Source organism: Carassius carassius, chromosome 15 (genome assembly GCF_963082965.1).
Source record: "Carassius carassius chromosome 15, fCarCar2.1, whole genome shotgun sequence".
Lineage (NCBI taxonomy): Eukaryota > Metazoa > Chordata > Actinopteri > Cypriniformes > Cyprinidae > Carassius > Carassius carassius.
Window position 1 is genome coordinate 12,374,296 of NC_081769.1, and position 11,574 is coordinate 12,385,869.

Here is an 11,574-nt window from a genome sequence, read left to right on the forward strand (position 1 = left end):
TATTGCTGTTTTTGTTTGCATTATTATTATTTTTTTGTCTCTGGCATCTTCTGTGAATATACTTTTCTGGTTTCTCAAGCTTAGATATGGGTATCTCTTATTTCGTCGATGCATGTGGGGTAAAACCGATGTATGAGTGCAAATAAATGCAGATTGTGACAGAATGCATGTTTATAGATTGCTACATCAGTGCAGTGTCAGATCTGTTAGGTTTAATTTTTTAGACAATGGATGTTGTACCAACCATAGCGATTTTTTTTTTTTTTTTTTTTTTTTTGTCTCCACGGATTATAGTTTGTTCCCAGTCCCTGTTACCTCACACTGTAGGATTTCATTGTGGGTTTAATGCCAATTACTTAGCAGAATCGATGGGAGTCAAATTAGATGTCTCTTCCTGCCATGGTTCCAGGAATTGATCCAATATTTCCAGAAGTGCCTAATGGTGGAGTGGTAATTTTATTCCATCTAGCCAAGTGACCAGCCGGGAAAGAACAATCCCTTTTCCTCTCAGCAGTCTGTTGTCACAAGTACGGGAAAAAGCTGACCTTTTAAGAGCTAATAACATTTTTCAAAGATATGAGAAAGCTGTTCCAAACATGCCTTGCAAATGTAAGTGACATCTGGTTTGGGCATAATTTAATATAAAAAGCTGTTGAACTCATTCTCCTGGTATAAAAAGAAGTTTTTCATTAATAAGTCACTTACAGTAAGTTGTGAGTGCAAAATTTAGCTAAAATAAAAATATTTAAATGTTTAATGATGTAATTCTTTGTCAGAGAGGTTTGGGTTACATTTACATATATTAGCCTATCGTGCGGTTCTTAATGTGAAGCTTTGTCACGTCCAAAACCGAAAAGAAGAGAAAGCACAAGCCTTGGTTACTCTGGGAGTTTCTTATGATTTTATAATTGCAGATTGGATTTAAGAGAAGCATGTCTATGGTTAATAATACTTGATGTTTTGTTTTACAACATAAATTGCACATTTGTTCCTCAAACACAAATTTGAAAGCTGCTTTGTAATTGTTTTAAAGAACTAGTAAATTGCTAAGTAAGGACTTTCAGTGAGGACAGGTTTGCATGACTAAAACACACTGGAGAACTACAAGATAACTTTTTATTATTGAATAAACATTAAAATTATAGCTACATACTACACTTTGGTTCAAATGTTAATATTGAATATTTATTGAACAGTTGTAAATTAAAAAATATCATATGGTGGTGGGGGATGTGGAATTGTTAGATTTAGAGGAAGCAAAAATGTTAGATTTAATAAAGTCATTTTCATCCTCTTTAGAAGAGGCCAAAAGGCCATTTAGCCAAAAAGTGAGAGAGGAACACTGAATATGTTAATGTATGGTACACCACAGTATAAGTGAGGCCTACTTAGGCCTACAAAGTACAGTTTGTGTTTATAATAAACGAGAACTACAAGATTCAGGGGCTGAATTTCATGACGTCATTTCCTAAGTATGAAGACGCTGTGCCTGATTTAAACCGTAGAGTTTAATATTTTCTAGAATCTACGAAATCGTAAAGTGTTAAAGCTAATAAAGACTGTTGTTCGTTAAACGTTATGTAGTTAGGTTTTTGTTTTGGAGCTTTAAGTGTATTTTAAAGCCGTAACTGCGAGTATACGCAGGCTCTGTGACGGCAGCCTCCCGCTCGCCTTTCCGCCAGGATTTAAAACGTCAGTTGGAGCCGGGAGGCGTTGACATCACATCCAGAAAAGAACAGAAGAAAATTGATAATATGACTAACTTATGTTGAAAACCTGTGTTTAATGCAGACGCTGATTTTAAATGATTACTTTTTTTTTGGGTTTGAAACTCTAGTGGCATTTTCAGGCTCGGAAACATGTCCCTGCCTCCAGAAAAAGCAACTGAATTAAAACAAATAATCCATGATCATTTAATCAAGGTAACGTTAACGCAAGCTAATGATCAGATGTTACTCGCAAATCATGACTGTTCATTGCATTTAGTTCAATAGAATTCGCCTGTGTTTACTTTCAGCAAATTATGTCAGAAACCATGATATTCCTGTTTTACATAATTCTATGTGATTAAAATCATAGTTTTAACTTAACGTTACTGGAAATGCATTACAGTTTGTTTTCCGATGTGATGTTGTTGTTGTTGTTGTTTTTACTAGTATATTTAGGTGGTTGACATGACAACCAACCACACATTTACATCGTGTCATTTTTGTACAATTACTACGCATACAATTTCTATTTCTATTTATTTTATTAAGTAAAATGTTCAACTACACGTTTATTTTTATTCTCAGCAAGGCTGCATTAATTTGTTCACGCATAGAGTAAAAAAATAATATTGTTAAATATCCTCACAATTTAAAAGCTGCTTTTCATTTGAATATATTTTATGTTGTATTCAGCATTTTAGATTGATTTCTGAAGGATCACGTGACTCTGAACACTGGAGTAATGGCTGCTGAAAATCGCAGTAATAAATGACATTTTAAAATGCATTAAAATAGAAAACAGTGCTTTTAAATTGTAATCAGATTTCACAGTATTGCTGTTCCTACTCTGTTTTCAATCCAATAAATGCAGCCTTTGGGAGCATAAGGGACTTCTTTTAAAAAATGACCTGACCTAACCTACATCTTGATATTGAAAATCTCCCAATGTTGTCAACTAACGCGTTTTCAGATGGATATCCATGGGAGAATTCGTGATGTTTTAGCGGAGACCGTGAGGGCTGATGGGCAGCATGGACAGTGCTCTCTCTCTGAGGAGGACTTCATACATGCTCTCCAGCGGAGGGGAATCGTGGATGACGTGATGAAAGACCTCCACTTCACAAATGTGCTAGGAGTATTCTGATTATGTTCTGCATACACTGAGATTGTACAATGAATGCATCTCTTTACCAAAGCAGAGATATTTAGTATCGCTTTAAAAGACTAGTTGATTTCCCATCAGGAGGTTTCTCACGCTGAAGCTGATTCTGTGAACAAGTCTGCAACTCGTTTTGTGGAAAAGAACATCACACAGCTGAAGACAAGTGAGTGACTGTTTACCCTCATATCATTCTAAACCCATAAATTAGCTAATCTTTAAAACACAAATGCAGACATTTTCTGTGCATTATTTACCATATTTGATGTGCAGCATTTTCATCATTGCTCATATATAAAGTGATTGTGTTTCTTCAGAAGACTTGGATTAAACCGCGTGGTTCTTACAGATTACCTTTATTACATCAAGTGTCAAAGTGTTGGTGGAATGAACTTTAAACGGAGGGACCGACATCTCTCAGGTTTCAAAAATACTTTTATTTGTGTTTCGAAGATGAATGAAAGTCTTTTGCAACAGAGTAAATGTTAATAAAAACGGTTTTGAAGAGACGGGAACATGGAATAATAAAAGTTGTGTCATCATGTACTCATCCTCATGTCATTCCAAACCCATTAGACTTTTGTTCATCTTCAAAACACAAATGAAGACATTTGTAATGACACCTCAGATTACTGTCCCTACGTTAAAAGTCAGTTCAACCAAAGTAAGAGAACTAACCATTTAAAAAACATTTCACCAGCTAACATCAGTCCACTGAGGAGATACCTCTACCTACAAGTTCTGGGTGGTAAGGCCTTCCTGGAACACCTGCAGGAGCCAGAACCTTTACCTGGTCAGGTGTGCTCTACGTTCACCCTTCATCTCCACTTCCGCAACCAGCGCTTCCGCTCCAAACCAGTCCCATGTGCCTGTGAACCAGACCTACAGGAGGGCTTTCTTCTGGAGGTCCACAGAGATGGCCCAGGTCTCTTAAGCAACCCTACTTTTTCTAGCAGTCCATAATGTTCTCCATTTCATTTCAAGAACCTGTCATGTGTTTTTGTTATGGCACAGGAGATGCTGGCAAGATGGCTGATGCTACCACCATGCTGTCCATCTGTGACCCAGTGCACATGGTGCTGATTAAGACCGACACGTCTGGGGACACAACACTCGTTTCTTCTTATTTTCTTGACTGGAGGAGAGTTCTCAGTGCTCCCAATGGGAAAACCGGTGTCTCAGTTGAACTGCTGGGAGTGGGTAAGCAAATGTCATATTATTAATGGTGAACCTTTTCCATTCGTAACACGCAGTTTACCCAAAAATCCAATTATATGAGTACTTGCTCTCTTCTGCGGAACATAAAAGAAGATATTTTGACTAATGTTCCAATGTTTTTAACAGTACATTCCTTTTATGAACAAAAACAATTGCAGCATTCTTCAAAGTACCGTCTTTTGGAGATTTAAACTGTACATTTAAGTAGTAAAGAACACATTAAAGGGTGTTGAGGCTTAAAAGTTGTTTATGAGCATGTGTGCATGTCTTTTTTTCCTCAGGCAGTGAATGTAAAGTAGCTGTTGGTGTTCTGAATCTGAAACTGGAACTGTATCCTCCTCTTACTGAGACCTTGAGCCCTGATGTTGTCACCACCCAGGTGAGGCATTACTATATAAATGCTTAGGTTTCTTTCAAATTAAGTCATTGTGGATGACATTCAAAGGAATGTTTCAGATTGAGCACAAGTTAAGCTCTACTGCTAGCATGAAAAAATAAATAAGTCCCTGTAATAAAAATGGTTACTGTAATGCACTTGTAATGAAAGTCTATGGGGCAAAACATTGCACCAGGAATAAATGTTACATTTGCACTGTTTTTAAATGCTCCATTATGGGTTATGAAAGGTCCATATTTTGGTTTTGGGAGTCCCCAATAACAGGCTGACATGGATGCAAGGTCAAAAAACACTTTCATTGTCTTATAATATGCATTTATTTTTACCTTCTTTGTTCAGCAACTCCCAAAAGATTCACTCAACGATTCATTGTTCCAAACCGCTCCATTGCATGACGCTAATCTGCGACGATTAGTCCACATAATGAAGGGGTGTGCATCAGCACTGGTTTCACGATTCAGTTCAATTACGATTATCATGTAAATGATTCAATTCAATTCGATATCACGATGCATCACAATACATCATGATTATATCAAATTATTCAAATCAAATTGATAAACAAAGTGATAAACAAAAAGCCCTTTCGGTAACACTTTAGAATAAGGTTCCATTAGTTAATGTTAGTTAATATATTAATTAACATGAACAAACAATGAACAATACATTTATTACTGTATTATTAATATTTGTTAATGTTAGCTAATGAAAATGGTTCTCCATTGTTAGTTCATGCTCATTCACAGTGCATTAACTAATGTTAACAAGCACTTTTGATTGGAATACTCCATTAGTAAATATTGAAATTAACATCAACTACAATTAATAAATAATGTAGAAGGATTGTTCACACTTAGATCATGTTAACTAAAGTAGTTAACTAATATTAACTAATGGAACCAGTATTTGGGTGTGCTTTAAGTTTTGAAAGTTTACAGTTAATCATAGTTATGGGTTTTTCTTTTTTCTCTGCATTATTGCCATTTGATTATTACTGATGAGATCATAGACACTGGCAGCTTTAATAGCCTGCATTCACACTAATGCATTCTGATGTAATCTATTTCCACATATCAGATGTTTTGTCTTGTTCTGAAAACATAACATAAACTTACATCATAAAATGTAAGTTTATGTATCATAAAAGTAGATGCAAGTGAATTTAACCGCAGCCACGAGCTTCAGGACAAACAAACGGCAGAAATGAAAGCATATCTAAGTAAAAGACTAAAATAACAGAGAGTGGAAGCACTGTCAAGCAATGAGCATGTGGCTCACAGCACATATTCTGTGCATTGAAGCCTGCTGCGTTTGTCTCTAGCGCACAAACGTGCCATATGCGGGAAAAAACAAACTCCTATTTAAAAATAGAGTGCATTTTTAGAACTCGCGTGACAATCAAGCGCTTGTATTGATCATTGTTTTAAATTGTTAAAAATTTTCAGCTCCAGTCATAACCATGTGATGAGCAGTTAAAACAAACCACACCTATACACATTTCCAGTTAGCTATTTTTTTCACTTTGAACCCAGAACATTCCTTTAAAGGAGTTGGTATTCTCTAAACATCATTTGTTACGAAAGTGGGGATAAGTCTTCAACAAAGCTTTTTCATTCTCATTATTTCTGTTATTTGTCTCCGTAACATTGCATTTTAAAAACAGCTTGCCTAAACAAAAACTGCGGATCTTACTTCTTCCAGCAATCCCTGGAAAGGCAGAAAACAGCAGAGAAGGAGAGGCTGTTTTTGGTGTATGCCAAACAGTGGTGGCAGGAGTTCTTGGAAATTCGACCCTCGCACCAGTCCAAGCTGGTGAAGATCTTTGCACAGGTGACCTGAAGCTACTGAGCAATGTACTGTTGAATGTTGAGTTATTCTTGTTCATAACAGTATTTGCCTCAGATGTTTTATAAAACTTGTGTGTTATCCAGGATGAAAATGGTGTGAACCGGCCTGTGTGTTCATATGTACGGGTGTTACGTGCCGGCAGGTTGCTTGAGAGTCCGCGACAGGCGGCGCGTTTCGTTAGCCTGTTAGCTCAGGAGAGAGCTCCGGTGGTAGGTGGAGGAGTCCGGCAGGAGCAGTGGTGCTCTATGATGGCCTTTCTGTGCAGAAACAAAGTAAGACATGCTGATTTAACACTATGCACTGAACCTGAATAACCATAAGCTAGAGTAAAACCTTAGAATTCATATGTGCTGTTTTTATGAACGTTGATAAATAGATTTGATGGATTTTTGTTGTTGTCAGGGCGACTGTGAGGATCATGCCACACTTCTGTGTAGTCTGCTGTTGGGATTTGGACTGGATGCTTATGTATGTGTGGGCACCAAAGCCAAAAACATTCCATACACCTGGGTCATGACCTGCAGTACAGACGGCTCCATCACCTTTTGGGAAAGTTTCACTGCACACAGGTAAAACTTCATCCATTCTAACTATGCCTAAAATGTCTCTAAACTAAAAGAAAATTACTTAAAATGTATACATTTAGGAGCCTGGCTTTTTTTAGTTAAGCACTTACAAATGTGCTTAATGGGTTTGTTAATATTTTTAACTGTTTAAAAAAAAGGGTAAATTATTGTATTGATTAAGCTTACGTAATGTATCCCACCTTGCAGTTCTACTTCCAAACAAAGTTTCTTTTACAGTTATTAAACATTATAATCGGATCGCACTATGCTAAACGATTTACAAAAACAGCCTTTGTTAAATATTTGAATGGTTTTAGAATTTTTATTTAGCAACAAAACAATTTATAAACTAGTATTTACATACTGAATTAATATTTATTAAAATTTTGAATTAGCTTTTATTTTGATATTTTCAGTTTGTTTTATTTTTAGTTTACGTTTTAGTAATTTTCTTACTGTATGTGCTTGTTTAATTAAAAAAACATTGTTCAGTTTGACTTTTATTTTTTATTTCAGTTTGTTGTTTTATTTTCAGTTAGTTGACACTGCAACATTTCTAATTTCTGTTTTTTCATTTTATTTTTTTAAATCTTATATTTCAATTTTTTTATTTCGTATTTATTTTAAATAACAAAATTATTTTTAATAGTTTTAGTTTTAATTTTCGTTCCCGATAGCAAAACTGGTTATGAATATGAATCTTTAATTACAAGTACATTTCCTGGTTCTTTTGGAATCAGACATCAATGAAAAGAAATTGTGTGAAAGTCAGTCGCAAACTCAGTGAGTCTGATTTAATCCATTAATGAGTTTGAGGCTGTTTGACTAATTCATCAAAGTACCATAAGAGTCATTTATTCATAAATCAGACATCACCCTGATTTCGTTGTTGTTAATAATGTATCTTATATCTTGCTTCCTGTTTTACTTTCTGTAATAGATACCTCCACCGTCCAATAGACCCAGATGCTCCCCCCATGGTTCCCCAACCGAAACCCACCCACCCTTACCGGACGCTCGGCTGCGTCTTCAACCACAAGACGTTCCTGGCGAACTGTCAGCCTTCAGATGCTGTGGAGCTGTGTGTGTTTGACTTCACAGATGGCTCCCGCTGGAAGGCCATGAGCGAGGAGGCCGTGAGATCTGTGTGTGCACCCGGCTCCACCTCCTCTCTCCCCCCGACTCCTCCTCTCTGCTCCCCTTCTTTAGCGCCTAATGAGGCCAGCAACCAACTTGAGCTGGAAATGCGCTACCTATTAGCAGAGCATAGAAAGGTAATATATCCACACATGCACAAGCAACCTTCCACCTAAAAGCAACGTAAATGATGCTTTTTGTAATTATTTTCGAAGGAAAAAAAGCGACTTATGGTTGGAAGGAAAATGAATGTTGCTCTACTTTTTGAAAATGTAAAATCTGAGTTTACCACAGATATACGAGGCTGTTTTCTTGACTTTGAAAATACAGCAAGAAAACAGTTGTCTGATAAATTTGGGTACTTTTTAACATGCTTTTGTCTGTAGGATCTTGGTCTGGCATCAGTCTGGGATGATCACCTGTCATACCTGCTGTCAGCAGCGCTGTCGGCGTATGAACTAGAGCGCTGTACAGGTGTGTCGTGTGGAAACGAGGAGTTTCAGGATGCCGTGAGAAGAGCGGTACCTGACGGACACACTTTTAAAGGCTTTCCTATTCATTTCTTGCACCGTAACGCACGCAGGGCATTCGCTACCTGCCTCAGGTACCTGCACAAACAAACATCTACCAATAATGCCTTTATTATTGATATGTCCATTTTAAAAACCGAAACCATTTAAAGGAGTAGCAAAGAAATAGCAATTTTGTTCAGTGCTGTGAGTGGACAAAAGTCACATTGGAGCTTTAAAAAAAGACAAATGACTAACATCTAAACTTGTTTTATATGCATCACTCAGATCAGCGTTCTGTGAAGAGATTGTTTGCTGCCGAGGGGATCATGTGCGACTGGCGGTGAGGGTTCGTGTGTTTGCCTATCCAGAGTCGGCTTGTGCTGTGTGGATCATGTTTGCTTGCAAGTACAGATCAGTGCTGTGACAGAAAGCAGTATGACCTTTCACCTCAGGTTTAGAGAAGTCACAAAACTCCTTTACAGCTCCTAAAACTAATCTGCTGAATTGGAGTGTTATTATGAGTTTGTAACGACACGTATGCCATTTAAATCTACGCTGCTCATATATGTGCAGTACAATTACAGTTGTTTTACATGTACTGTGTGTGTCTCAGTTGGAGGCTGTTGAAAATGTATTTATGATATATTTTTCTAAATAAATTGCTTTTACAATGCCTTTATTTGTCCTTGGCATGGTTTCCAAATTGTTACCAATTTGTCAGTTTCATTCAGTTTTTTTATTCATTAATTCATTCAGAATTCTTTGGCTAGAAAGTTTAAAAGGATATAATTTATTTGAAACAGAAATTTTTGTAACATCATAAATATATTTACGGTCCCTAATTTCTTTTGATTTTTAAATTTTACTTACCCCAAACGTTTGAATGGTAGTGTATTACGCCTTTTAAAAAAATATTAAGCAGCACATTTTTAATATTACATCAGAAGTCTGTTCAAAAATATTAGTTGTGCTTAAGCTTCTTAGCACTGGGTTTTATCAGCCGAAAATAGTATTTTTACTATTATTACTAAGTATTTTTACCTTGTTAGTGACATGTTAAAATGTATTTTATTTAATTTTGTATATATATATATATAAAACAAAGTATTTTTACCTTGTTAGTGACATGTTAAAATGTATTTTATTTAATTTTGTATATATATATATATATATATATATATATATATATATATATATGTGTGTGTGTGTATATATGTGTGTGTGTATATATGTGTGTGTGTGTATATATGTATATATATATGTATATATATATATATATATGTATATATATATATATATATGTATATATATATATATATATATATATATATATATATGTATATATATATATATATATGTATATATATATATATATATATGTATATATATATATATATATGTATATATATATATAGATATATATATATATATAGACAGTATATATAATTTTTTTTTTTTTTTTTTTCCTGATGACAAATTTTTTACATATAGTTGTAAATGTAAACAGGCAATCTAATGAACAGTTAAAAAAAAAAAAAAAAAAACTGTGAAGCTTTTTTACAGAATAAAAATACTAACACGTGAATGCAACAAAAAACGTTATGTCTATGCAGTTTTTGGCCAGGAGATGGCAACATACTCTTCCAAAAAAAAAACTAAAAAATGCACAATTGTAGACTTGATCCTATAGGTAAGATGAGCCAATACATTCTGATCCGTCCTCATGCTACAGCACATTTATTGAAACCAAAGCAGATGAGCTTGCATTCTCTTTAAGATGACCTTAGTGAACGTGTTCCTTTTGTGGTATTAAGAGTCATTAGCAAATCTGGCCAAGTATTCAGGTCACAAGTGCACATTATCAATTCATTATTTATCTCTCCAAGGTTGCATCATTGTCTCCTCCATAAGCTTCTAATTAACAGGTCCTAGTTGCCATGGCTGCCACCCAGTTCAACAAATACGCTTTTACAAACATGCTATTTTCTTTAAATCTTGAAATGTCGTCTGATGACCATCTGTATTCATTTATGCGGATCAAGGTACATTTAAGGTGGTAAAAAGAAAATGAAACGGGCCTACAGTTTCACAAATAAAAATAGCACAATGTGCTAAACACATGGTTAGATATCAGCTGCTTAATGTAACACATTGAATATGAACATTATCCACCTTCTTCGTGCTCCAAAGAATAATTACTTTGCAATGTGGGAGCAGGCTTTTTTTCCCTTGTCAGTGTCCAAATTTTAGATGAATTAGACAATTCAATAAACACTACAACATTTGATTACAATAATGAATTAAAAAATGTACCAGTTTGCAACATCAATCAGAGTACAGTAGCTCTTGAGATTTCAAGGTTGCGTCGCCAGTAGGTGGCGACAGCCGCTACGTCACATTTGAGAGAGTTATTGAATCATTCACTTATTCCATTCTTCACTGAAAACTGATACATTCAAGAAGTAAAATCATTATATTGTGGCCGCGTGTGATGGATAGTTCTGCTTGACTTTCTTTAGACTATTTTCTTTGTCGGCACAACAGCAGACAAAATAATCTAATTGTGCTAAATATTAACTTATGACTTATTTAAGTGTTGTATGAAATGTTCAAGTGTAGTAAGTAAAATGATGGACAGATAAGACTAGATAAGATAAGACAGGCTATGACACAGTTTACACTTTAAGTTTATCAATAATGATATACTTAATATGTATATGAATCCACTTGGATGTAATCATGCATCTTTGCACTAGATAAATGAAATGTTGTGCTATATTATTGCTGAAGACTGCAGTCTGATCTTATCAGTTAATGTAGAAGTTCTCACAATGTTTAAACCAGTTTCAGTGAGTTAAATTTCTTCAAAATAGATTGACTTTAATGATTTCTTTCTACCCGCAGCGTTTAATCCTTCAACATGCAACTTTACATAATTGTCCTTCTGTCCACCAGGGGGAGACAAAATACAAACAACACCACAGCTTCAAACGAAAACATAAAGATGATGGTTTAAGGATTATTTAAT

General features: G+C 35.2%; 1 protein-coding gene across 1 annotated transcript; it reads left to right on the top strand.

Moving 5' to 3' along the window:
• The first annotated feature begins 1,656 nt into the window (after nucleotides 1-1,656).
• cep76 (centrosomal protein 76) lies at nucleotides 1,657-9,219 on the top strand. The gene is made up of 12 exons (XM_059567389.1): nucleotides 1,657-1,922; nucleotides 2,680-2,835; nucleotides 2,953-3,034; nucleotides 3,569-3,793; nucleotides 3,883-4,068; nucleotides 4,368-4,465; nucleotides 6,185-6,313; nucleotides 6,415-6,603; nucleotides 6,734-6,900; nucleotides 7,838-8,171; nucleotides 8,421-8,638; nucleotides 8,832-9,219. Exons 1-12 carry the CDS (start codon nucleotides 1,860-1,862, stop codon nucleotides 8,968-8,970), a joined length of 1,986 nt encoding a protein of 661 aa, XP_059423372.1. The 5' UTR covers nucleotides 1,657-1,859; the 3' UTR covers nucleotides 8,971-9,219.
• The last annotated feature ends 2,355 nt before the right edge of the window (nucleotides 9,220-11,574 follow it).

Excerpts from the sequence above, each read along its gene's own strand:
- cep76 (XM_059567389.1), top strand. The coding sequence starts at position 1,860 with ATGTCCCTGCCTCCAGAAAAAGCAACTGAATTAAAACAAATAATCCAT. Across the intron at positions 4,466-6,184 it reads CTGATGTTGTCACCACCCAG|CAATCCCTGGAAAGGCAGAA; the intron begins GTGAGGCATTAC and ends TACTTCTTCCAG. Across the intron at positions 8,639-8,831 it reads GCATTCGCTACCTGCCTCAG|ATCAGCGTTCTGTGAAGAGA; the intron begins GTACCTGCACAA and ends TGCATCACTCAG.